Source organism: Opisthocomus hoazin, chromosome 24 (genome assembly GCF_030867145.1).
Source record: "Opisthocomus hoazin isolate bOpiHoa1 chromosome 24, bOpiHoa1.hap1, whole genome shotgun sequence".
NCBI lineage: Eukaryota > Metazoa > Chordata > Aves > Opisthocomiformes > Opisthocomidae > Opisthocomus > Opisthocomus hoazin.
This window is the reverse complement of record NC_134437.1, coordinates 4,825,753-4,849,808: the sequence shown is the minus strand read 5'-3', so window position 1 is coordinate 4,849,808 and position 24,056 is coordinate 4,825,753. Positions and strand designations below refer to the sequence as shown.

The 24,056-nt window shown below is 52.7% G+C and overlaps 4 protein-coding genes across 11 annotated transcripts in view; 2 read left to right on the top strand and 2 right to left on the bottom strand.

Annotated features, from left to right (window-relative positions):
- The window catches only part of NCAPD3 (non-SMC condensin II complex subunit D3), a 29,681-nt gene extending 28,517 nt beyond the window's left edge, over positions 1 to 1,164 (bottom strand). For 4 of the 5 annotated variants that reach the window (XR_012766110.1, XR_012766111.1, XM_075442308.1 and 1 more), the window contains exons 1-3: positions 1,090 to 1,164; positions 792 to 946; positions 452 to 614 (exon numbers count right to left, since the gene is read on the bottom strand). Coding sequence is in view for 2 of the 5 variants with exons in the window: in XM_075442308.1 (XP_075298423.1) it covers positions 452 to 614; positions 792 to 946; positions 1,090 to 1,153 (382 nt within the window). In the remaining 3 variants the exon portion in view is untranslated. Of the gene's footprint in view, positions 1 to 451; positions 615 to 791; positions 947 to 1,089 lie in introns of those variants that run through there. The other variant, XM_075442311.1, reaches the window with a different exon arrangement.
- Positions 1,165 to 1,392: 228 nt separating this feature from the next.
- On the top strand, positions 1,393 to 11,389 carry VPS26B (VPS26 retromer complex component B). The gene is made up of 6 exons (XM_075442654.1): positions 1,393 to 1,738; positions 4,698 to 4,854; positions 5,693 to 5,857; positions 6,643 to 6,818; positions 7,501 to 7,643; positions 8,233 to 11,389. The coding sequence occupies exons 1-6, from the start codon at positions 1,516 to 1,518 to the stop codon at positions 8,377 to 8,379; spliced, it is 1,011 nt and encodes a 336-aa protein (XP_075298769.1). The 5' UTR covers positions 1,393 to 1,515; the 3' UTR covers positions 8,380 to 11,389.
- A 531-nt stretch (positions 11,390 to 11,920) lies between these two features.
- Positions 11,921 to 21,890, bottom strand: THYN1 (thymocyte nuclear protein 1). 4 transcript variants are annotated; one of them, XM_075442659.1, is made up of 8 exons: positions 21,803 to 21,890; positions 16,407 to 16,490; positions 15,173 to 15,402; positions 14,629 to 14,697; positions 13,839 to 13,931; positions 13,057 to 13,152; positions 12,261 to 12,411; positions 11,921 to 12,151 (listed from the first exon to the last, which is right to left on the bottom strand). In XM_075442659.1, the coding sequence occupies exons 2-8, from the start codon at positions 16,447 to 16,449 to the stop codon at positions 12,105 to 12,107; spliced, it is 729 nt and encodes a 242-aa protein (XP_075298774.1). In that variant the 5' UTR covers positions 16,450 to 16,490; positions 21,803 to 21,890; the 3' UTR covers positions 11,921 to 12,104. The 4 variants fall into 4 exon arrangements, with proteins under 4 accessions (XP_075298774.1, XP_075298773.1, XP_075298772.1 ...); XM_075442658.1 differs by lacking the exon at positions 21,803 to 21,890 and adding an exon at positions 17,099 to 17,239; XM_075442657.1 differs by lacking the exon at positions 21,803 to 21,890 and adding an exon at positions 17,095 to 17,238 and having other exon boundaries at positions 16,407 to 16,493.
- On the top strand, positions 17,305 to 23,586 carry ACAD8 (acyl-CoA dehydrogenase family member 8). Its single transcript, XM_075442653.1, has 11 exons — positions 17,305 to 17,407; positions 17,773 to 17,873; positions 18,262 to 18,431; positions 18,937 to 19,046; positions 19,310 to 19,386; positions 19,660 to 19,797; positions 20,202 to 20,337; positions 20,440 to 20,537; positions 20,786 to 20,938; positions 21,871 to 21,973; positions 22,691 to 23,586. Exons 1-11 carry the CDS (start codon positions 17,305 to 17,307, stop codon positions 22,741 to 22,743), a joined length of 1,242 nt encoding a protein of 413 aa, XP_075298768.1. The 3' UTR covers positions 22,744 to 23,586.
- The last annotated feature ends 470 nt before the right edge of the window (positions 23,587 to 24,056 follow it).

The window sequence follows — 24,056 nt, the reverse complement described above, 5'->3', positions numbered from 1 at the left end:
ATTGTAAACAAATGCTTCTCTTTTCACAAATGAACCTGTGCAAAAGCACTGCACAGTGAAGTCCCCTCTAGTTACAGAGCAGGAACAGGAGTAAGCTTCTGCCTTCAGCGCGAATCACTGCCAAACCCGAGGGATACGTCTGATTTCAGCCGTGCGCTGTTCAGACTCCTCTGGCGGCCTTGCCACAGAGCTACTGAGCGGACGCACGGCAACGCAGACCTGCACTGAGACCGCCAGGCCACCGCACGACAGCAGGCCGAGCTGCTATCAGACCTAACAGCGCGCAGCACTCAGCACCGCGGCCGAGTGTGAGCCCCAGGGACTGCGGGGAGATCAAGCCAACGGCTCCAACGCCACCACTTGTTCCACCTGGAAGTTTTATAAACGAGAGAAAGCCGATGGCGCCCGAGCGATGTTTGACGCGAGGCCAGAGGCCCGTCCCGCCGCTCACCTGGGATCTCCAGCAGCAAAAAGTACAACCCGGCCGCGTGGAGGGCGCAGACCCTCTGCTGCGCGTTAGCCCTTTTCTGCTGACCCGCTCGCACAAAGTGGTGCAACACGGCGACGAGAGCGTGATGGGAGAGGTCGTTTTCCGCAAAGAAGGTCCAGATATTCTGAGGCAAAAAACGCAGAAGTGAGAAAGCCCACAATACCATCGCTCCCTACAGGTAGCCACCGTTAGCCACCGCAGCTCAACCCCACGTGCAGAATACAGAGATGTTTTTAATCACTCTGCTGTGGGGTGTAACGCACGGCGGAGGGCCGCACCCGCGCCCAGCCGCTGGCCTCACCTCCCCGTTCCGGCGGTCCTCGGCGGCAAACGGCGACAGAGCCCGGTAGAGCCAGGTGAAAGCCCCGAGCCCGTCGCCCGCGATCTCCTCCTCGACCCGGGGCTCCAGTGGCTCGGTCTCGGTGAAGTCCAGCTCCCAGGCGGCGTTGGCCCACACTGAGGGAGGAGAGGGGGTCCGAGCGTCAGGCGTCAGGCCTCCCCGCGCAGGCACCCGGTAACGCCGGCCGAGGCGGCACACACCGGGGGGAGCGGGGGTCGGTGTGGGTGTCCCCGTCCCCTCTGTCCCCCCCACCCCGTACCCGCATCCAGGTCGCGCAGCCGCCACCCCGCCAGGGCGCGCCCCAGCTCGGCCGCCGCCGCCATCCCGCCGCCGCCGCCGGCCCCTTCGAACCGGCCAATCGCGCGCTCCCGCCGGCCGCAGCCAATCGCCCCCCGCCCTCCCGGAAGCGGCGCGGCCCCGCCCGCAGCGCGCCTGCGCGGGGCGCCGGCCGGAAGGCGGGACGGGGCGGCGGGGGGGGGGGGGAGCGCGGCCGGGCCCCCGCCCCGGTTCCGGGCGGGCGGCGCATGCGCGGTGAGCGGCCCGGCCCCGGGGCGGCGGTCGGGCGTGCGGGGGGCGGCGGGGAAGCGCGGCCGGAGCCGGGCTCCCTCCAGCGGCAGCCGGGCCGCAGGGCCCCGCCGCGCACCCCTGCCGCATTGCGGGCCCCCCGCCCCGAGCGCCCGGTGCCATGAGCTTCTTCGGGTTCGGGCAGAGCGCGGAGCTGGAGCTGGTGCTGAGCGACGGCGAGAGCCGGCGGCGGGTGGAGCACAAGACGGAGGAGGGCAAGAAGGAGAAGTACTTCCTCTTCTACGACGGGGAGACGGTGTCCGGGCGGGTGGTGCTCACCCTCAAGCACCCCAACAAGCGGCTGGAGCACCAGGGCATCAAAGTGGAGTTCATCGGGCAGATCGGTGAGGGCGGGCGGCGAGGCGGGCCGGGCTGCGCTCCCCGGGGCTGCCGTCCCGCGGGGCGAGGGGCGGGCCGGCCCCCTTCCAGGCCATGCTCCTCTCGTCCCGGTTTCTCGGCTGCGCGGAGCAGGGTGACGTTCCGCGGGGGCCCTGCGGACCTGGGTCCCGCCAGCGCCAGGGACTGTCTCTGCCGGCGGCTGGCCGTTGGCGTCTCTTCCGGGCCGCCGGGTTCGGTGAGGGGAGCGACGGCTCAGCCGGGGCCGCTGAGTCGGGTGGGTTCTGCCCGTACGCCTCGAACCGCCGGCAGCACCTTCCCAGCGTTGGAGCCGGGTGGGCCAGCTCTCCGTGGCCTGCGGGCTCAGCTCGGCTCAGGCCATCTCGTCTTCTCCTACTCCATCCCCGCGCGGCGAGTTGGGTGGCTTCGAGTTGCTCAGAACTCGTGGTTATCTGCGGCGGCGTTCTTGGAGGCGAGGGGGCTGCCACGCCCACTCTGCCATCGCAGCGGGGACCTCCGGGTTCCAGGGGCCTGCCCGAGGCCCACAGGCCGAAACGAGCTGGCGGCGTTCCCGGCGACGTGGGTGAACCCGCAAAATCGCAGCGCAAGCGGTGGGCCTGCGGCCTTCGCCTTGCGAATCGTGCGGTGGAGGGAGGTGAAGCAGAGGTTTTCCCACTCGGCCCTGACACTGCTGCTTAAGATTTTTGCCGGCCCCCCTTGTGCGTAACACGGCTTTCTGGAAGGAAAGGGGAGGAGGACGGGCGGAGAGAGCCTGTAAATGATGGAGTGTCAGTGAGCCCATGCATCGGGAGCTACCTTGTGACCTCCTGCTAATTTGATTATGACCATCAGTGGACACTAGGCATGAACTTCTCTCCATCTCCTCTGTGCTGCCTCATCTGCTTCCCATTCCCCACTTTGGAAGACTTTTGAGCCATACATATTTAGAATAACTGCTTTGAATTCACGTTATTGCCCAAGCAGAGTGCGTCAGGAGGTGCTGTGGTTGCACAGTAGTCCTTTCTTTTTGCCCATCAGGCTGCTTTAATAAAGCACTGAAGTTTGATTTGCTGATGGCACTTCGTTAATGCTTTCCATCTCAAAACAGCTTTCCTTCTGTTCTGACTTCTCGCTGCCCTGAGGTCAGTATCTGTACGAGACAATTTAACAGGCAGGGAGACCGAGACGTGAAGGATTGGTGTGTCACAGGGAGGATGGCTGTTCCAGACCCGGTACCAGAGTCCAGACTGTGAACACGGTGTCCAGCATGGACCCATTTCAGAGTTGCCTGTGGTTACTGCGTCCTGAGTATGCCACCAAAACGTTGGCAGGTTATCTTTTTTTTTTTTTCAACCTGGAAACTTTAAAACTCTGAAAACCTGAAATTACAGCTTATACCTGTTTGACAAGCTAATCTCTTCTATAGTGTGGGAAACATCCATCCTTCCTCTTCTTAAGGCTGCAGAGTGCCAATCTGTGCCCTTCCGCGGGAGCAGAGAACTTAGTACGCTGACATTTGCCTCCCCTTGCTTTAAATTCAATTGTTGCCTTCAGCATCGTGTGGGAAGATGATATATTCCTCTTTTTGTGTGGCACGTGGCTTCTCCCTGTCACATCAACAAGCACTTTCCTCTCAATGGACGTGTATTCAGTGCAGAGAGAGCTGGTTTATTTATATCACCTGCCTGCCCAGCCTGAGGCGCTTGATGGCACTCGCTGTTCCGCGCTAAGTGAGGGGTGTTCTAGTGCCAATATTTCCATTATAGAGATAAGGTGAGCAAAGGGGCCTAAGAAACAGATGTTACTTAAAAGCTGAAATCTCGTCGTGCATCTTGAGGCGTGGAGAACTGAGTCTCGCTGCAGTTCTACCCATACCTCCCTGAATCTACCAGTACCTCTCAGCAGCCTCCTCTGCACAGTTTAGTGCTGACAGTGAACTTGTGTGTATGTGGTTGTCTGATGACTTCAGTTTTTGTTTCCTCATCTAACTGTATCAGATTGGCTAAGGCTTTACCTTTTAGAAGGACTGTGTGGGCGTCTCGTAGTCACACAGCTCACGCACAGGGTTGGGAAGGGCAGGTTTCATTGATGGTTATGTGTAATACAGAGCTGTTCATGCAGCGTGCAGAGCTTTAAGTTTCTGTTGCTTTGACTTAAGGGAGAGAACTTTGTGGAAGTGTAGCGAGGATTGCTTTCATTAGATGGGGAAGCCTGTCGTCATTTCCTGCTGACCCAAGAAGGTTGTGGGGAAAACTGAAGCAACGTGACAACATGGGTTACTTGAGCTGGTTTGAACAGTGTTTCCAAAGGTGAATGCTCTTCCCTCACCGGTGTCCACATCACGTGGCCATTAACGTGATCTCTAGGGGCGGGTGGAACAGCTCACTCAGCTGCCTCCCCTCACACTTGGTGGTCATGCACTGAACACTGCCTTTGCGCAGAAGCAGTGCGGATCTCCACTGTTACTTATTCCCAGGACAAGCAGGAATAGTTGGAAGCCTCCTAGCCCTTCGTTTTCGCTCGGTCACTGTTTGCTGTTCCAGAGAAGCCGTGGTGTTTTTCCCTCTCTTTACACTGGCAGTGCCGTTCACCTGGAATATTGTATAAAAAATTATTGGAAGGGATTGTGTGAGCTGGTGGCTCCTCTTCTCAAACAGTCTGAATGTAATTCATGTCAGTCTAAGGCAAGCCGAGTTCCTGATTCGTTGTAGTAGGCGAGGCTGTGCGGACCTCTTCCTTCCTGTTTCAGGGAGGAAAGCTCTGGCCTGCACCTGGCTCCGATGCAGAGCAGTGGACAAGTGCAGGACGTTGCAGCCACAGGCTCCCCTTGTAGGTTCCCTGAACACTGGTGAAGGAAGCAGTGATCTGGACAAGAGAGTAGCTCGTAGCTCTGAAATCTCCTGCATTTCCTCACTGTGTCATGTGGGATTAAGCATCACCACTTAACCTGGACTTATGTCTTCCTAGAACTCTACTACGACCGAGGAAACCACCATGAGTTTGTGTCTCTGGTGAAAGACCTGGCCCGTCCTGGTGAATTCACTCAGTCGCAGACATTTGACTTCGAATTCACACATGTGGAAAAACCTTACGAGTCCTACACGGGGCAGAATGTGAAGTTACGGTGAGTCTCCTCCCCTTGCTGACCCCAGTTCTCGGTTCTGTGCAGTGTGCAAGTACTGATATTTACTGTGACGATACTGGAGTGCAGCACCCCTTCCCAGACATCCATGCAAGCTTGTAACGTAACTCCAAATGAGTCCTGGTGGGCTGAGTTGCAAAAGGCTGCCTTTGAGGGCTCCGCTTTTATAAGCGTGCGTCAGGCTTTATGGAACTTGTTTTGCCCCACTGAAGTGCCAAGAGAAATCGGCCCCTTCTGAATCAACCAAATACTTTCTAATTTATTTGGTAATTCAAAACCCAAAAGAAATTGTTTGCTTTAGTACCCAGTGGGGACATTTTTGTTGCTTTGTAATCAGTCTTGTCCACCTTAATTGTGTTCTACATGCAAACAGATGCCTAGCTTGTATCTTGTTCATATGCTGCAAACTGTATTTCACATCTAGGTGCTCCAGTTGACTTGAAATGCAGTCACTGGCTTCAAAATGGGGACTGGAAAATTCTGAGATCTGCAGAAAGAGGTGTGTCTGTGGAGACCGGTGTGGTCTAATCTGCTGCAGAAGGGCAGTGGTTTTGACATCTGCAAGCTGTTACTCAGATCCCCCAAATCGTGCTTAGGTAACTCAGGCTCACAAATGAATGAAATCCTAGAGAAGTAGTAGAGGAATCTGCTTTTCCATTTGAAAATTCCTGTCCATCTTTTCCGGCATGGGTTATTGGCTGCCTCAGAAGCCGGGGTACCGGCTTGGTAGGCAGTGCAATCCATTCAGCCCTGTGTCCCTCCCTGCTTCGCCTCTGTTGCTGCCTGTACGGCCCTAATAGGAGGGGGATTCTTCCTGCAGGTATTTCCTCCGAGCGACTGTCAGCCGCAGACTGAACGATGTGGTGAAGGAGATGGACATAGTTGTGCACACTCTGAGCACCTACCCAGAGCTCAACTCCTCTATTAAGATGGAGGTGGGGATTGAGGATTGCCTGCACATTGAGTTCGAGTATAACAAGTCCAAGTAAGTGTCTCGAGCAGCCAGTGGCTGCGGGGTACCATCTGCTACAGGGAACAGCTTGGTCTGGAAGCCCGAGGCCTGTGTCTTGCATGGGATCCTCAAAGGGATTCTTTGTTCGTGCGCTCCAGTGAGCCTGGCAGACAGTTCAGATCCTGGTTGAGGATCTTTAGGTGCCTCTCCTTGCCCATAGACGTGCCCTCTGGACCAAGGAGTGGGAAGCAGTGGCTGTGGCTTACTGGGCTTGAAGCACAGCGTGAGGTTGTTGGAGTAAGGCCGCATTCTCTGTATCCTCGGCAAGATCAGTATTTCCAGGTGTCTTCAAAATACGTCTGCTCTTTACCAGACAATACAGCTAAAATGGGCACTTAATGCAGGCACAGAAGTTGGAAACAACTTCTTAAAACTACTTTTGATGCATCTTTCCCAGCTGATGCTGGTGAATCTCCCTGCAGTGTAACACTTGGGTGAGTTCTAATTGACCTAAAAAGTTGGTTTCGGGGGCTCTGCTGTCACAGGAGTTTATTGCAGATATTCAGCCTGAAATTCTGTTTTTAATTTGTCTGATTGTGCTAAACGTTCTGGACGATTTCCAAAAGGCTGGAGGATGAAAGCTGAAGCGCTGTTTACAGCAGCCTAGTGGAGGTGGTGGTGGGTATGCTGTCTGAAAGTTACAGCTGGGGCCACGCATAGGAGTGAAGTGCCTGACAAGCACGTTCCCAATATTCAGTCTCAGTCCCGGTCTGCTTGCGCAGTGTTTGATTGTGGTGCTTTCTTCCTTCTCGTGCTAGGTATCATTTAAAAGATGTGATTGTCGGAAAGATCTACTTCCTGCTGGTGCGAATCAAAATCAAGCACATGGAGATAGATATCATCAAGAGAGAAACAACAGGGACTGGACCCAACGTGTATCATGAGAATGACACAATAGCTAAATATGAGATCATGGATGGGGCACCTGTGAGAGGTGAGAAGGCAGATGAACCCTTCAGAATTCCTCTTCCGAAGACTTTTGGGGTGGGAATACGAGTCCTACAGTAGCTTCAGCTGAATCTGTGTACTCCATAGTTAGTGTGCATCCTGTTTCACTGGTGGACTCACTGCAGTTTACATAGGTTGTTAAATACGATCCCCTTCCTTCTCTGGTATGATGAGGGGAAATTGAGGCATAATAAGTTGCGATGACTCAATTCTTTTGGTGAAGCAGTGGCAGAACCAGGAATAGATGTAAACTCACTGTTGGCGTGGGCCACCAGCTGGCAGTGCTGCAACTTGGAGCAGAATGACGGTGTTCTAGTTCTGTGCCAGTCTCCTGTGCCACTTGTTTTCCAGTTCCATTGCCCAGCACCGTCAGCAGCCAGAGAAAATGTCACCTTACTCATTTTTTTCCTGCAGCGCTGTCTTGATGCGAGTCACAAATGAGTCCTATGCTGTTGAAGTGGAGACGGATTAGCTGTCAGCAAGGGCGGCATCTGGCTGCGGACCACGCATACTTATTTTTGAGGGGAACTGAGGTCTTTTAGCTCATCTTACTCCACTTGTGGAAATGGTCACAAAGTTTGCGGCCTAGTGAGATTTTGTTTTGCTGTTGCTCCCCTAGCTTATATCTGTGCCTTCTGTCTGTGCTGATGGTTCTGTGCACTTTGTAGGGGAGTCCATTCCCATCAGACTCTTTCTGGCTGGCTACGAGCTGACTCCAACAATGAGGGACATCAATAAGAAGTTCTCGGTACGTTATTACCTCAATCTGGTGCTGATCGATGAGGAAGAGAGACGCTACTTTAAACAGCAGGTGAGAAACAGCTGTTTGTTCTCCTTTGAACTGTAGACTGTCGCTTGGTATACTATGTTACAAGGACCTTCTGGAAATTTGGGATTCCCACTGGGGAGAATCGCGTTCTTGACTGAATATCTGTAAGGACTAGACAAACCAGAGTGTGCAAAGACAGAACAGAAGGAATGGTCCACGCAGGTCATGTGCGTGGTCGAGGGGATCCATGCAGAAGGTGCCTCCCTGGGGCTTCTTTTCCGCTCTGATGCGGTGTGGTGGAGCTTCTGTGCTTCACCTTATCAATCCCAGTGTGGTAGCCAACGGCAGTAGGACAGAGCTGTCCTAGACGTCCAGTGGGTTACCTCTGCATGCTCAGATGCTGGGGAGGAGCGCTCTGCCCACGTTTTCAGGAAGGCTGTGCATTGCGAGGCCTCTGCTTGCCACTGCAAGTGGCCTCGTGCACGGCTGCGGGCGGAACACGGCAGCACGGGCTGAGTTCTCACCGGGTGCAAGCTGCTGGCCTGGCGGCGTGGTTCAGCCTCTGGGGCTGGGTGGGGCTGGGAGAAGGTCGCGCAAGCCCTGACAAGCCCTGCTGGCTGTGTTACTGCAGGAGGTGGTGCTTTGGCGGAAAGGAGACATAGTGAGGAAGAGCATGTCCCACCAGGCAGCCATTGCCTCCCAGCGGTTTGAGGGGACATCCTCGCACACCGAGGCCAAGACCCCCAGCCAGCCTGCAGAGAACAACGGCCGGCAGTGAGAGGCCACGCAGAGGAAGGCTGCTGTGGAGCCAGTGGGGACAGCAGCAAGGAGGAAGAGAAAACACTTCAGAGACTTCACGAAAATAAATACCCATTTTTGACTTAATTCCTTTCTTCAAAGGACTCCTAGGGTGGGAAGGGGATGGGAGGGCAAGGCAAGCTGGAGCACTGGTGGTGCGGAGCTGAAGGTACCTCAGTGCTTCCCAGTCAACTACATTCCTCTGGGATCGGCTGCTTTGAGGCATGTGTCCGGAGGCTGCGGAGCTGCCTGATCTCCTCTTTGCCCTGAGACCCTCTCAGTGTGGCAGCGGGGAGGGAGAGAGCAAGTGAAGGCCAAACCTGCTGCGTCTTCCCAGCGGTGTGGAGATTGCTTTGGGGCCGAGTAGGATGGATATTTTTCTTGCCTTTCTGAAATCTTCACGAGGGAAAATGACACAGTGATTAGCTGGAAGGTAGAGGGAGTCGGAGACTGAGGTGCGGCCTACTTAAAATGGCTTAGTGTTATCCCCTCGCTGCCTCCCCTTCCTCCTCATGCTGGCGATGGGTTCCTTGTCACAAACAATTCTGTGGTGTAGTTGACTCAGCCCTGGGACTGCCACTCAGAGCAGGGGCAGCAGGCGTGCTGTCGTGTCCTTGCCGTGGAGCTCTTGACTGGTGTGTTGTGTCAAGCAGAAGCCGTGGCTGGTAGGAGGGAGTGAGGCACACGAATGCAGTAGGAGGTGGCACAGGCTGGGCAGAGCAGTGAAGGTCCTGGCGTTCCTAGGTGGGCAAGAAGTGGGAGCAGGAAGGCTCCTGGCCAAAAGCAGCGCCTTCCTAGTCTTGTCCTGGCCTGAGTGACCCTGAGATTGTCTCTCTGGTTGCTGCACTCACACAGGTCTCAGTTGCTGCTGCAGAGCAGGGGCAGACCAGCCTTTAGAGGTCTCGAGAATAGTTTTGGAACGTAAGAAATAAATGGGGGCTCTCTTGGGAGCGGGCTTACGCTGCGCACGCTGCCCTGCTCGTGTCTGTGTCCTTTGACAGAGCAGGCTTTGTAGTCGGGACAGACGGCAGTATAGAAACACGTGTGTATTGTTTTGTTTGCTCCCTCACGCCCGCGGGATGAGGATTAGTAAGGACAGAAAGTGGATGCAGTAGTTTTAAGACGCTCGTGGCCTGTGTGTGCTGCTAGATGAAGCCAAGTGGCAACTGGAAGGATGGGAGAGCTCTCCAATTCCAGAGACACATTCCTGAGGCCTGAGCTGAAATCACCAGGGAGGTCTGAGGGTATGCCATGAACTGAGAGCCTGAATGTGGTTTTTTTTCTTTTCTAAAATAAGCTTCTTTTAGTCTTCAGCTAGGTAGAATCATGAGAACGTTCCCAGAAGGGAATCACTCCTCCATTAAAAATTAGACGTGGCTTTGTGGATGTGACTGACTGAGTCTGGAGAATATCCATCCCGTTTAGATGCCCTTCAAGCAAGCAGGTGGTTAGACCTCCTACCAGATGGAGAGACAAGCCTGCACTAAGTGCTGGGATACGAGCTCTATCAAGGGGGATTTGTCGGGATTTCCCTCTGCGTTTGTGGCTCGCTAGGGTTTTGTCCAGCTTCTTTCTGACTCTGGAATGAAATCTCCTCTGCCTCTGTCCTACAGGTGAATGTAGAACAGTTATGTCACAGCTGGGAAATCGAAGTATCTTCTGCTTTGTTTAGTGGAGCAGTGCTGGTGGAGGGAATGGGGCTTGGGTGGGAAGGGTAGCTTTTTATGTAATAAGACAGCTACTGTATTTCAGTGATAAATGTGTGTTTCTGCTTGCCAAAGTAAGTTATCTTTTACTCACCACGTGTAAGGTTGTGGTTTTTAGTAGAGCTGGACAGTCTCGCTCTGTTGTAGAAGACACTAATGATCTCATCTCTGCTGAATGCTCATGTCACACCATGTTTCTGCTCTGTAATAGTGAAGACGTGGCTTGCTTTTCTTTACATGAGAAGTCTGTGCCATGGGCTGGAGCCGTGTCTTCCTAAGACTGAAGCAAAAGCTTACTTTAGACAACTACCTTGTTACGACGGGCAAGGGGTGGTAACCTGCTGCAGGTCTCACGTGGCAGAGGAATCTGGACATTACTTTTGACTCTCACTCTACTCCCTGCTCTGTGTAGGGGGAACGACCTGTGCTGTGGCAATACACGATCTTCTAGAGACAAGCGGAGCTCCCATTGGGAGCCTCTGGGGATAGCAGACTATCTTTCCATGGCTGAACTGAGCACAGCAGCACCCTAACCGCCCTCTGCTTTCCCTCAACTCCCATCCCGCCTAGAATATTTTTTCCTTGCCTATTCCTCTTCATTGTAGGCCATGTGGCATTAAAGAAACCCCATGGATGAAGAAGTCTTTGCATTCCAGGAGTGTTTTGTTTACTGACCGAACAGCCTCAGTACTGGATGCAAGATAATTGTCTGACAAGACAATGCACTGGAAGGACATTTTTATTAAAGATCTGTTCATCACTGCTGGAGGGATCACTTGGAAAAGGTGCATGAGCCTATACGTTGGGTTGGTTTGGGGTTTTTTTCCTACTTTGTGCCCCTCCTCTCTTTGTCCCCAGAAACTAGAAATGATCCCCATTTTTACTTAATCTAAATGGACCATTCAACCTGTTACCCGCTAGGCCCTCTGTTTGTCTGGGTGGAGCAGATGTGCTGAGCATCTTCAGAGAGAAGCTGAAGCGTAAGCTCACTCCAGGACAAGGTATTTCAGGAAAGCGTTTCATTAGCATGGTGAGGGGCAGACACTACTCGAGCTGTCGTGTCCCCCTGGGCTGGGTGGTTCTGTTCAGTACTTGGGTCATTCCTCTCTCCCAGATGAAGTCAGGCAGGGGGGAGTGTGCAAGTACTAAACCAAGCAGTGCAACCTGTAATTAAGCCTCTGCTGTGTTTACATGTTTCTTAATTCGTCGTCTTTTCAATGGCTGTATTTTAAAACTTGGTTTTTTTGTCTCTCCAATTAAAAAGAGCCAGCCCTGGCTGTCAAATGCTGTGCTTGAGTTTGTCCAATACGGTCTATAGAGCCTGCCCTGGGTCTGGTTTTGTGGGTTTTTTTTTACGGTATTAAGACATTTTTCTCTAGTGCCATACTGTGCAGCCCTCCAAACATGCTCGAGGAGTTTGTCCTTTGTTATCTTTATAAATTCTTGGTCTTTCTTTAAGCTGTGTCACTGCTTAGAAGCTGTGCTGGTGGAAGACCCATGTGGCTTAAAATTAGCAAGCCAGCTTTATTTTCTCCTCTTTCCCTGATGTCAGTACCCAAATAACATGGCAGGTTTTGTACCTGCAGAAAGTTAACTGTGATATGTTTTGCAGCACTCAGGCTGGATGTGTATATAAATCTAAATTTTCTTGGTCTAGATAGAAGCTTAGTGCTACCTTTCCGCAGACAAATGTCCCTCCGCAGTACATGGAACTGCACTGGATCCTGTAGTAAACATCATCAAAGAGGATGTACCCATTTCGTCCTTCAAGACAAATTGCAGATTTTTCCACTATTAAAAATTGAGTAGCTGCAATTGATTCTAAAAGGCTTTATTTAAAAATAAGCAAAAATAACGTGTCAGAATAAGGGGCGGTGTAGCTGCGAATCACGCGCAGGCATGTTCTTGTTGCTGCGATTGAGCAAGTAAACTTGAGAATTACGCTGGTTTAGGAAGAGGCATCAGCGGGCTGGGTAGAAGCTGTGCTGCTCTCAGTTTCTTAATGTGGCTTTTCCTCTTCCAGGCTCAAGACAAAATCAAATTCCTCTGTGTTGAAAAGGTAAGGAAAAAAAGCCATCAGTGGAACTTCCAAGTTCTCTGAGCGAGGGCTGCCTCTCCGAGGGAATGGCACCAAGAGTCCAGAGAAGGTTCTTACCTTGTGTCAGTGGTTGGATAGAAAGACGTTGTCTTGTGAAGAGCATCATGTTCTTTAGGGGGCCTCCATCTGCTTTATGTGCCAGGTGGTGAGCCTTGATTTCAGAGAGGGGGATGAAACGTTTTGTCATCCGCACAAACTGGACATCCACCTGGGAAGTGACGGGCAGCAAAGGAGCATGGTTGGAGAAGGATGTAGCCTCCAGATGTCACATAAGATCTTTAGTGAGATAAAGATTTTAAACGGAAGCAAAGGACTGATGTGCACTACCTTATAATGGCATGGAAGCTTTTCCTTGCTCAAGGCTAAAAGAACTTTCAGATACTTCTAGCAGGTGATCTGTTTACATGAATCTTAGCACTGGGCACTACCGACATACAGTCATGCTGTCACAGGCAATACAAAATTAAGATGCAGGATGTAGCCAAGCCTGTGAACTGTCACTTCCCCATAATTTGGCATGCCTCAAAACTACAGCTTTGCTGTAGACCAAGAGTGGTACTTTTGAGACACTTTTGTTGTCTTTCCTAACCCAGAATTCTACCTTGCAGGGGGATTAGCTCTGGATCCAAGTACAGTCTGAAAATTTAGGAAGATACATTTTGGCAGCCTTCTAGAAGAGACAAGGGAAAAGGTAGAGGAAACAATCAGGACTGGATTCTCTCTTGAGAGAGAAAAAGGTAGCTAGGCCAGGAGAGACGCTTAAGAAGATATGCAATATGAAGATAAGAGGCTTCTGCCTTCACTTGTTTTGCACACAGAGCTTGAAACAGCTGTATTTGGTTGACTACATTACCATGGACCATTTGGGGTTCTCTTTTCTGCTGGAGGAATCATAATGAGGATCCTTCTGATCAAACTGTGTGTGATCAGGGTATGCCTCCTTTACGATCTGAAGCAGAAGGGGAGAAGAATGTGAGACGAGTTCCCATCGGTTAAAAACTACTGTCAGCAAAGGGTGTGAAATGCCCTTGAGCAAGCTGTGTCTAGGCATAAGAAATAATCCTGGTGCAAAAATCAGCCTTGCTCTCCCTGAACTCCATTCTAATAGCGCGATCGATTTCCTTCCTTTACATTCCTTGGGTTGAAGCACTGCAGAACACTATGGCTGTCAAAGCAGTATCAGCACCTCTTCAGAAAGCAGCGTGGAAGGAGCACACGCAACAGAGGAAAACGGGGTAGATGATGATAGTCTTCGCGACGAGGTCTCCCCTTAAAGAAAAAGCTTTTCTGTGCCCTAGGTTTTATACTACTGCCTTGCAGGCTCAGATGACTAGAATTTAGTGAATCAGTTTTTAATCAGGGTGTGGAGCAACACTTGACTTGGCTGGAAGGGCTCTGAAATGTCACTAGGAAAACAGCAGTGTGGTTCCATTTCTCTGGGGAAACATGCTTGAGTCAGCCCTGCTGTGGTATGCGCCTGTGGTATGGGCCTAGATGCCCCAGGCTCATTCGCTGCTCTGCGTAGATGACTTTTGCACTCCTTTGACAGAAGCAGGGCTAATGAGCTGTTTGATAAGCCATCGATTATCACTTCTCGCTGCTACCCGAAACACAGAACAAGAAAGAGGCACTCACCTTGACAATGGCAACGATGCCAGGCTCCTTACAGTTACTGTGGTAGAAGAAGGCCTGCTGGCCAAGCTTCATGGCTCTCAGGAAATTCCTTGCCTGTCAGGTGTAAACGAGAGACTTTGAGCTCTTTGTATCAAGCTCTCACGGTCTCATTCTAAGCAGCTAGGAACAAGAACTAACAACAAGAGAGGTATATGTCCTTCAGAGCTACTCAGATAAGGTTTCCTACAGTCATCATACAGATGTTTAATGCTGCAATGAAATGAAGCAAAAAGGAGGCTAAAGAGCAAGATCCTCTCGGTTAGAAAGTATGCGGGAATTTAACAGCTCAGCCACCCTCGTTCAGAGATAGCAGAAGACTTATGCTAGTTGTCAGCAAACAAGCAGCAGAGCAGATCATAAATAGGGGAAAGTATATCTAGTATGGGGATCATATATAATAGGGGACGTGCACACAGATTTCCTTTGCAGAGAGGCCTGGAACAGAAAGCTGTACACTGACAAGGCATAGTACTTGGCTAAGTACAGACTCGCTAAAAGGTGTCAAGGGAAATAAAGGGGCTGGTCTAAGCTAAAGAAAAACTGGATGATTTGAAAGAATATTACCCAGCCTGAATCTACCTTTGACCTAGAGGCCATTAAGCACTTCTGGCTCCTGACAAAATGCACCTGTAAAAACAGGCAGCATGCCCCAAAAGGAAATACTTGAGGAAAGGGAACAAGTTATCTGTGGGGAGAGTCACCTTTTTTCTAGCGCTATTTCAGGGTTCCACCTTTGACATGTGCTCCTTACCTGGTAGTTTCTTACTCCATCCCAAAAAGTTGTCTGATTGGGCTGAGCTTTCAAGTCGTCAATGCTGAACTGCCAAACGGAATGAAGATACAGGTTAAGTTCAGGAGGCAGTCTGATCTTTATTGTCTACGCTGTGCCTAACCACTTGTTCCCAGTAACTCCTTCAACTGTGGTACAAACTTCACTCGATTTTTTTGGTTCCTGCAGGGGCTAAAGAAAAGCCTTCACAAAGGAGGAACACTGCAGCAGTGTAAAGGCAAAGTCTGAAATAGATGCTGCGCCTGCTACCAACAGCTAAGCACCCTGAGGACCCAATTTCCTCTTTTATTACAAGTATCAAGCCCCAAGGTTGTCACCCCGGTAGAGAACAACATTATGTCTTTCTGTTTCCAGGAACACAGACGGGTTTTGAGAAGTAAAGACACAATAGTGTTCATATTGCAAACAACCTGCATTGTTTGATCCTGTAACCCAGCTTTCAGCTCTGGATAGTAGTGAAACTGCCTCTGTGCTTTGCTGAGCAAGGATGGGTGTCGGTGCTTACTTTCACATCCACTCCCTTCTCGAGCCTGCTCTCTGGTTCCGACTTCAGAAGCCAGTGACAATACGTTATCTTGCTTTCCTCCCCACCGCCTTCGGATTCTTTTGTCTTCTTCCAGTTCTTCCATCCTGACTTGGAACTCCCAGCTGGAGGTTTTGTGGACTTTTCTTCTTCCTCCTGATCTGGAGTCTCCTCCTCAGTTTTGGCAATTTTAGCATCAGGCTCTTTTTTATCTTAAAAGAAACAACAAAAAAAAGATTCCTATAAAACACATTTTGTTTCCGATAAGGACTGGTACTGAAACATTTTCAGTTGTCCAAGCTGGTTTCACATACTGGTATTTGACTGCAGCAGAAGTTTGGTACACCCCAGATGCTACGTGTAAGGCAGCAGCATTATGCACCAGTGTTTCTGAGTCTTTCCAGTTTCCATCTGTAGTAAGGATAAGTTTTTTTGGTGTGGCGTGCACAAACGTAGTTTAGCAGTCATAGTTAATCATTAAAAAAAGCCAGGATAGACCATGTTGCCCCCATGAAGTGTAGCTGATTTTTTTTTTTAATTAATCACTGAGAAATCAGCTGCAGGCAACAAAGTTGATTTAGGTGGGTCTGGTGAATAAAAGGAAAATTCAGCAGCACAGCAGGCTATTTCAATTACTGCAGCAGCTGAAACCTTAGATTAAGCCTCCACTGTGCTACCTGTTTCGGGGGGGGTGTCTATATCCCTGTTTGTCCAGGACCCAGACAGTAAAAACCAAGTGATTGAAGGGTAAGAAGGTGGTTATTTACTGGAATTCATTAAGCAAGTAAGTGGCACAGATGAGCCAACTGTGTAGTTTTTTTCCTCCTACACCTGAAACACCACATAATGTTGCCTCAAGTGCAAGGTTTTTGCTTCTTGTTTTCTTTGCAGATAGTACCACATCAGCTTCCTGCCACTACACTGGGTATACTTTGACTGACCATCTCTAACGCGTAGGATCTGAAAACCCTTCATAAATGAGCACGAGTTATGTTTCTTAACCACTTGGTGCTGAGAATACATCACTGTCCCTATCGCGTATCTAGCAGACTTGTTTCAGTCACACATGGATGCTCAGCCCGTTTTTACAGAGGAAATGCTGTCTATAAGATCTATGGCTCTGAAAGACAGACGGTTAAGATGACTGTCTGTACTTTCACTATAGCTTGGAACCTCAAGTGAGAGATGCTAAATCAGTTAGGATGTCAGCACAGACCTGCTACTGCTCCTTTGTCTCTCTTTCTGCTGGGCCAAGGCATCCCGGGTCTCTTTGAATTATCTTCTCTTCACTGAGAAGCACCTGCTGAACGAGAGAAGAATTACTGCTTATTCAGGCAAGCTGAAAACAGTGGAGATACCCAAGACAGGACAGGAAAAGCTGTACATTAAGTGGAGAGTAAGTAATTTTTCTTCCTTGAGCTCAGCCATTTCCTCTATCAGTGCAAACGCTGGCACTGGTTGGGGACCACACCCCTGGCGTGCTGGAGGCAGGCAGGCCCTCGCAGCAGCGCTTTGATGGACACTGGCAGAAGGGCTGCCTTTCTCAACAGTGGCGCAGCTGCTGGAGAAAAGTTCCGAAGGCTCTCGGCCCAGGCACGGCCCCTCTCTGCCGCGCAAGAGGAGCTGCGCTTTCCGAAACGGGAGAACAGCTTGCCTCCGGAGCTCAGTCCAGCCTCGCACCAGGGGCGTCTGGCTCGGCTGGTTGCTCCCAGAGATTATACATGCGAAGTCCCTCCGGGAAAGGGAGCAAGCTGGCTGGTCCAGCCCCTGCCCCCTTCTGCCAGCAGCCCGTTAGAAGTTATTTGGCTCTGAGCTGGCCTCCTTCTCCCAGAGCGGGTGGCATCAACTTTTCCACCTTCTATGCCAAGCTCCCCCCCCCTCCCACCCCCCAGGCTCCCCCTCACCGGCTCCGGCCGCAGCGGCCCCTCGCCTCGGGCAGGGCAGAAGGATGCTCTCGCCTCGGCGCAGGAGGAGGAAACACGCCGCCCGCCGGCAGTCGGAAGTGGGTGACCGTTATGCAAAAAAACCCAGGCCCGGCCCGCCGGCTCTGCCTTCCGCGCAGCCCCCGCGCCGCCGGGACTACAGCTCCCAGCCCGCCCCGGGCCGGCCCCGCCATGGCCGGCCGCGCCGCCCGCCGCCTCACGGCCCGGCTGCTTGCGCCGCTGCTGCCGCGGCGCCCGGCGGCGGCCCGGCGGGGGATCGCCTCCTGCATCGACCGTAAGGCTCCGCGGCCGCCGGGCGGGGGGACGGGCCGCCCGCGGGACCCCTTCCCCGCTCGGGGGAGGCCTGGGAGCGGGCCGGGCCCGCGGCCCCCGGCAGCCAGCAGCGCCGTGCCCTCCGCGGGGCCGTTGCCGGGGCCGCACGGCTTCCCGGGCCTGGCCGCCAGCCGGGGAGCGCCCCAGAAACCCCGCTGCGCTCGGTCCGCGCCGGCCCCGAGGAGCAGGGAAGCGGCCTCTGCCGCAGAGACCCCGAGCCCTGCGCGTCAGCTGAGGGGCGCGTCGGAGCTGTTCGGGGCGCGGACCAGGTGGCAGCGCCTGCTTTCCACCGCAGACGCGCGTCCTGATCTCTGCCCGCTTTTCTAGCGTCCACCGGCCTGACCGAGGAGCAGAAGGAGTTTCAAAAAGTTGCCCTCGATTTTGCTGCCAAGGAGATGGCTCCTCGCATGGCTGAATGGGACGAAAAGGTACGGCGGCCTCAGCGGGGTTGTGCTGCTCGGTTCGGCCTCCCTCGCGGTGTTCTTACCCGTGAGTCTCTTCCGAGGGGTTCCTGCAGCCACTCCTCGGGGCTGTAATGGCGCCTGCAGAGATTTTGCTGCTGTGGCTGGGGTGGGAAGCCATCAGAAATTCCTTGGAGCTTTCCTAGCCAGGCTATTCAATCGCCTGAAAACCTGAGTTTACTCCTGACGATGGCACGTGTCTGTCTAGACAGCTGCCGCTTCTTTAACCCACCCAATCGCCTTAAACTCTGCAGGAGTTTGGGGCCGGACTTGGCAGCCCAGAAAGAAGAGACAGAATATCAAGATCGACTTGATCGTGAATATTCACTTCCGACACCTCTGCCCGTCCCAACAGGAAATATTCCCTGTGGAAACAATGCGGAAGGCAGCGCAGCTGGGATTTGGCGGGATCTATGTGAAGCCAGACGTCGGTGGCTCTGGACTGTCACGGCTCGATACCTCCATAATCTTTGAAGCTTTGTCAACGGGCTGCACCAGCACCACTGCTTACATGAGCATCCACAAGTGAGTGTGTCCGCCGAGCGGCGGCTGGCGTCAGCCTGGCTGAGAAGCAGAGTTCTGCTGGGGGCTCTGGGTCCTGCTGGAGACCGCTCCCTTGGTGCTGCCGATTATTTCAGGTTGGGACCCCACATAGACATGTCCCTGGGAGGATCCCTTGACAGCAGTAAACGGACAGCCTACGAAAATTGAGATTCCACCAAGAAGTAATTTTAGCGTTGTAGCATGCATGATGGGATTAAGTTCTGGATTTTGTTCCCTGCTCTTCCACTCCAGCTGCCTATAGACAGTAACCTCCTGGAAGGAGCTGTTGTGCTTTGGCCGTGCTGTACCGGGGCCCAGAGGCACCAGCTGATACTGGGGCCCTATGCTGCTTGTACAGACACGGTCAGCGAGGGGCTCGCTTTGCTCCGTGGAGCTTTATTCTTCTGTTCAGCCAGGGATGTTCTTGTCTGACCCACCTTCCTCCCAGTTCACGTACGGTAATGCTGCTCCTTCTCTCCTGCTCCAGCATGTGTGTTTGGATGATTGACACCTTTGGCAATGACGAACAGAGGCGCAGGTTCTGTCCGTCGCTCTGTAGCATGGAAAAATTTGCCTCTTACTGCCTGACTGAGCCAGGTGAGCATCCTCAACCAAGAAATCTTCTCCCTTCCCTCACTCCTAACGTGGTTTAACCGGACACGAACATTGCACGGAGCTGGAGGTGAAAAGTTGTTTTTCATAGTCATTTGGGCAGTCGCGGGGAAGTTGGGAAGGGGCAGATGATGTTTGCCGAGATGCTCGTGGTACAAACCCGAGTGTCATTGGGTATGATCCCCGGGAGAGTTTGCAGGCTCTGCAGACCTGCTGCTTCACCGGCTGCTTCCTTCCCTCTCCCAAAGGAAGTGGAAGTGATGCAGCTTCCCTGCTGACCTCAGCTCAGAGGAAAGGGGACACCTACGTCCTGAATGGCTCCAAGGTACCTCTTTGCTCCTCCTAAGCTTGCTGGATGGCACTGCATGCACAAGGGGGCCTGGGTCTTGCCATCCTCTCCCTTTCCTACTGTCTCCTCATCTCTGTGTATTCTCCCGTGGTGGGACGTGCCCTGCAGAGCATTCACCAGAGCTTAGTACCGTTGAGTCCCTAAACACCTCCTGACCGTGGGGTCTTTGCCCCACTGTACCCCAGCTGCTGCTGAAGGCTCGGGGTTCGTGTACGGAAGCCACCCTTTTCTTCTTGTGCCCTTCTGCAGGCCTTCATCAGTGGAGGAGGTGACACTGATGTGTACGTGGTCATGTGTCGCACAGGAGGCCCAGGCCCCAAGGGCATCTCCTGCCTGGTGCTGGAGAAGGGGACGCCGGGGCTCAGCTTTGGCAAGAAAGAGAAGAAGGTAAGAGGCTTCGTTTTTACTTCGGTGTGCTTGAGGGCAGTGCAGGAGAGAGACCAGCTCACCTGCACGAAGTGTTAGGGATCTCTTCTTGGATGTGAATCGGAGTTTGTTTCTTCCAAGCCAAGTCCAGCTTTGGTGGAGTTTGCACAATACCCGTCCCTTTGGTAAGTGAAGGATTTTCATCTCAAGAACATCAAGGTTCGTTGGATCCGTGCCTCTTCTTCAATACATGCGTTCCAGTTTCCATCTCAACACACTTGAAGCCAAACCACGTAGACCACAGGCACTCTGCGGCAGCTTGGCAATGAGCCCGAGGGGTTGAGAGCAGGCTGGGCAGTTCTCTGCTGGGAGCTGGGGCTGGGCTGCTCCTCAGGCAGTCTGGAAGGCGCTCTGTTTTTTCCCAGGTGGGCTGGAATTCCCAGCCAACGCGGGCCGTGATCTTTGAGGACTGCGTTGTTCCTGTTGGCAACCGGCTGGGAGCTGAAGGGCAGGGCTTCAACATTGCCATGAAGGGACTGAATGGTGGCAGGGTAAATATCGGTAAGAAAGACAGCTGAAAGCGAAGGGCGGAGGGCAGGAGCATCTTGGTGCCTGTCTGCGTCGGCTTCGTATTCACTCCATGTCCTTGGCTTCTCCCACCAGCTTCCTGTTCGTTAGGAGCTGCTCATGCTTCTGTCCTTCTGGCTCAGGAGCATCTCACTGTCCGCAAACAGTTCGGAGAACCCCTAGCGAACAATCAGGTAACGTCTCCACCAGATAGATCTGCACTGCAGAGCCGCGCTCTTTCTCATCTCGGCTGAACCAGCAGCCAGAGGTCTCATCACTCACTTCACAGGGTCTTCCCTGGAGAAGTCAGGAACATGCTTTTCCTGAGTAAGGAAGCGTGTCAGGCCTGAGACCTGCCTGAAGGTGGTGGGGATGTGGCTCAGGACACAGGCCCCTCCAAAGATGCTGACCCGATTTTCCCTCTTGTGCCGTCTGCCGGCAGTACCTGCAGTTCAGGCTGGCGGAGATGGCGACGCGCCTGGTGGCAGCACGGCTCATGGTTCGCAACGCAGCGCGGGCACTGCAGGAGGGACGGGAGGACGCGGCTGTGCTGTGCTCCATGGCCAAGCTCTTTGCTACTGATGAGTGCTTTGCGGTAGGTTACTCAAATCTCAGTCGGCATCGTAAGTGAAAGCCTGGAGACCCCTCTTGGTGCCCAGGATGTTGGAAAGAAGTTTGACCCTGTAAGGACCTAGACCCAAGCACGTTCATTGAGCCAGAAGCCTCATTTCAGGACCAGGATGTTTTATGGGACAGAATTCTGCACCCTGTGGAGGCTGGAGTACTAGCTTCTCCACAGTTCAGGCCTCCTGGCCTCTGGTGCTTTCTACGCTACTTTCTAGGGGACCAAGCAGGGAGCAGAGCATTTTCATTTTCAAGGGGTAATATGCGTGCTACAGGCTGATCGCTCCTGGGTAGCAAGTGGTCTTTCCTAGACCACTGAAAAATACATTCCCACAAAATGTCCCTGAAAAGAGAAAGCAAGAAGGGAGAAGAAGAAAGGAAAAGGAAGTTTGCACCTTGACGCTGCCTAGGTCAGTGTCATTTAGAAGCTACGGTATTTTCTCAGCACTCTGAATTTTTGCTGTTTATTATGGTTTATGTCCCGAGTTGACAGATAATGACGCATGGAGTCTTGTTTTGGTAGCAACCAGAGCCCTGAACAGGTTCCTCACCTGATGACCGCTAGATGGTGATCTGGCCTCTTGCTGCTTTCATCAGCAGCGCCATGGAAATGCCGCAAAAATTACCTCCGTTAAGTAAAGTGTCCTGGGTATTTCTACGCTATCGTATTCACATAAATGCACCATTAATGTGAAACAGCACTTAGGTAACATGATAGCACTGAGAACAGCACTGATAGGGACTGAGAGCGCCTTGCCGTCACACCAGACCTTGTTAAGAGATGAGATTAGGTGACCAGAAAAAAACAAATGAGCCCAGGTTCTGGGGTTCTTACCGAGCTTCTGTCTCTGAGTTGTCCTTGACACCATGCAAGTCACTTCACCAGTGATGCTGTCTTCTTAGATCTGTAACCAGGCTCTACAGATGCATGGGGGCTACGGCTACCTGAAGGATTATGCTGTGCAGCAGTTTGTGCGAGACATCCGAGTCCACCAGATCCTGGAAGGTAAAAGACACTCTTACTACCGATGATTTGGCAGTGAAGCCAGGAGAGAACAGACCCTCCAGAGGCCCCCACCTTCCCACATGATTCTAACTCTTGGGTTTCAGAATCCCATTTTCCTCTGAGCATGAAGTGTCCCTGGATGTCATGTGTGTGAATCCCCTCGCCAAGAGCCCTTGGTGTACTGCAGCACTTTCTGTGCAGTTTGAGAGTCTTATAGCAGGGGGGGAAACCTAGTTGTCATGTTGGCAGTGCCTCTGTCCAGTTGCGTGCCATTACTCCTACAGACACGTGCTGATGCTCCCCAACAATTCCTTTGAAATCCCTTCACCTACCACCACGGTACCTGATCAGGGACATAGTCTTTGCGATACCGAGTGGGTCTACACTCTCTATGTGTTGCATATGTGTGAAATAGTAAAGCAGAGAACTCGGATGTTGGTATATATCCAGTTCTGCTTGATGCCTGGTGCCCGCATCCTCTCAATGCCCAAATAAAAAGAAGCACCAGCATCTACCCCTCTGAAACCTTTCCCGAGCAATGTGCTGGCACTTGGCAGTTGTATTTTGGCCCAACACCTGCTAAATGCCCCGTCAGTTGGTGGGAAGAGCTTTTCTGTGCTGTAGACTGCAGATTGGGAAAGAATTCTCCTTGCCTGTGTTGGGCAGAAGTGAACCATCTTCTAACCGTCTGTCTTTTGCACCCTCATCCTGCTGCAGGTACCAATGAGGTGATGCGGCTGATTGTGGCCAGGAATCTGCTACAGGGCTGAAGCCAGGAGCTAGTCTCCAGCCTTAAAATCCCTTCGACTGTTACAGCTTGGTCTGTTTCCCTCCCCTGTTCACCAGCTCTCTCCCTGGGAGTGGAGAGGGGGATACCCCTGTGGAAACAGTCTTTCTGCCTTACATTGCCTGGGATCACAGCTGGACGCCACCCACATGCTGCCACAGCTGCACTCTGTGCCTGGCAGAGCTGCTGTTACTAGGCTAGTATTGTGCAGCCTGAAGATATAAATCACAGTTGTGAATACGAGCCTCTGTCTCCAAATCTTGATCATGGGCTGCTTGCCACCCACCCTCCTCGGAAAGAGAAACACTAGACCTGTTGGTCATCTCTGCTGAGTCAGGGCTGAAACGGGAACTTCAGGCAGAGCTGCAGCCTGATCCCATAGGACTCCTCCTCTTATCAGTGAAATCATTAGTTGGCGGCAACTAGTTGCTCTGCTCAAAAACCTGTCCTCCTGGGTGCCGACTGCGCCACTGGGAACAAGTCAGACGCAAGCACTGCAGCTCTAACCACTTGCAGAGCGCAACGGCTGTTTAACTGAGGAGCAGGATGCCTCTGGTTTATCTAGAAGCACTCCTCTTTCTCTGTCCCCAGCACATCTTGTCCAATACTGACTGATACTTGTTCCCTATTCCCACCACATACTGGTGCTTAATCCGAAAAAAGCCTTTGAGGTAGAGGTGCAAATCAAAAACCAAGGTCCCGCACAGAAACCTTTCACTCTTGCCTCAGATCAGCCCTCCCTGCTGCTTACGTTGTAGGGGGAGTAAAAACACTGGTAAATTCTTCCCTCTGATTTGGAATCAATAAAGCTACGATGATAACTTGACTGAGAGTGTCCGAAGTCGTGATAATTTTCTCTGTGGCATTTCAGGGATTTAACCAGAGGTCGCAGGAGCTGTTTGAAGTAAGGTGTTGCAAGAAGGTTCACCTTCTGAGGTGTTTTAGCTACAGTGTCTCTGCTGACCTCTTCAGATGACCCTGCCCCTCCCTCCCCCTCAGCCCATGTCCGGGAGGTGGCCGGGGAGATGACAGGGCTCTGCTGCAGGGCCAGGGGCCGTTGCTAGCAGGCCCCAACGGCTTCCCGCAAAGGGAATTCCTCCCGCAGGGCGGCGGGGTGCCCGGCGGGGCCCGCGAGACACGTTCCCGGAGCGGGAGAGCCGGGAGCTGCGCCCCCCCCCGGGGGCGGCGGCCTGAGGGGACAGCCGGGCCCGCGGGAGGGACCGCTGCCGCGCCCCGGGCCGTTACCTCAGCGAGACGGCGCTGACGGCCGCCCGGCGGCGGGGAAGGGCCCTGCGC

Coding starts and splice junctions, on each gene's coding strand:
- VPS26B (XM_075442654.1), top strand. CDS start 1,516: ATGAGCTTCTTCGGGTTCGGGCAGAGCGCGGAGCTGGAGCTGGTGCTG. Junction 4,855..5,692: donor GGGCAGAATGTGAAGTTACG/GTGAGTCTCCTC, acceptor TTCTTCCTGCAG/GTATTTCCTCCGAGCGACTG. Junction 7,644..8,232: donor GACGCTACTTTAAACAGCAG/GTGAGAAACAGC, acceptor GTGTTACTGCAG/GAGGTGGTGCTTTGGCGGAA.
- THYN1 (XM_075442659.1), bottom strand. CDS start 16,449: ATGCCTTGGCCCAGCAGAAAGAGAGACAAAGGAGCAGTAGCAG. Junction 13,932..14,628: donor ATGGAGTAAGAAACTACCAG/GTAAGGAGCACA, acceptor TACACCTGACAG/GCAAGGAATTTCCTGAGAGC. Junction 12,412..13,056: donor AGAACCCCAAATGGTCCATG/GTAATGTAGTCA, acceptor GTCACTTCCCAG/GTGGATGTCCAGTTTGTGCG.
- ACAD8 (XM_075442653.1), top strand. CDS start 17,305: ATGGCCGGCCGCGCCGCCCGCCGCCTCACGGCCCGGCTGCTTGCGCCG. Junction 18,432..18,936: donor GCTTACATGAGCATCCACAA/GTGAGTGTGTCC, acceptor CTCCTGCTCCAG/CATGTGTGTTTGGATGATTG. Junction 19,047..19,309: donor TTACTGCCTGACTGAGCCAG/GTGAGCATCCTC, acceptor CCTCTCCCAAAG/GAAGTGGAAGTGATGCAGCT.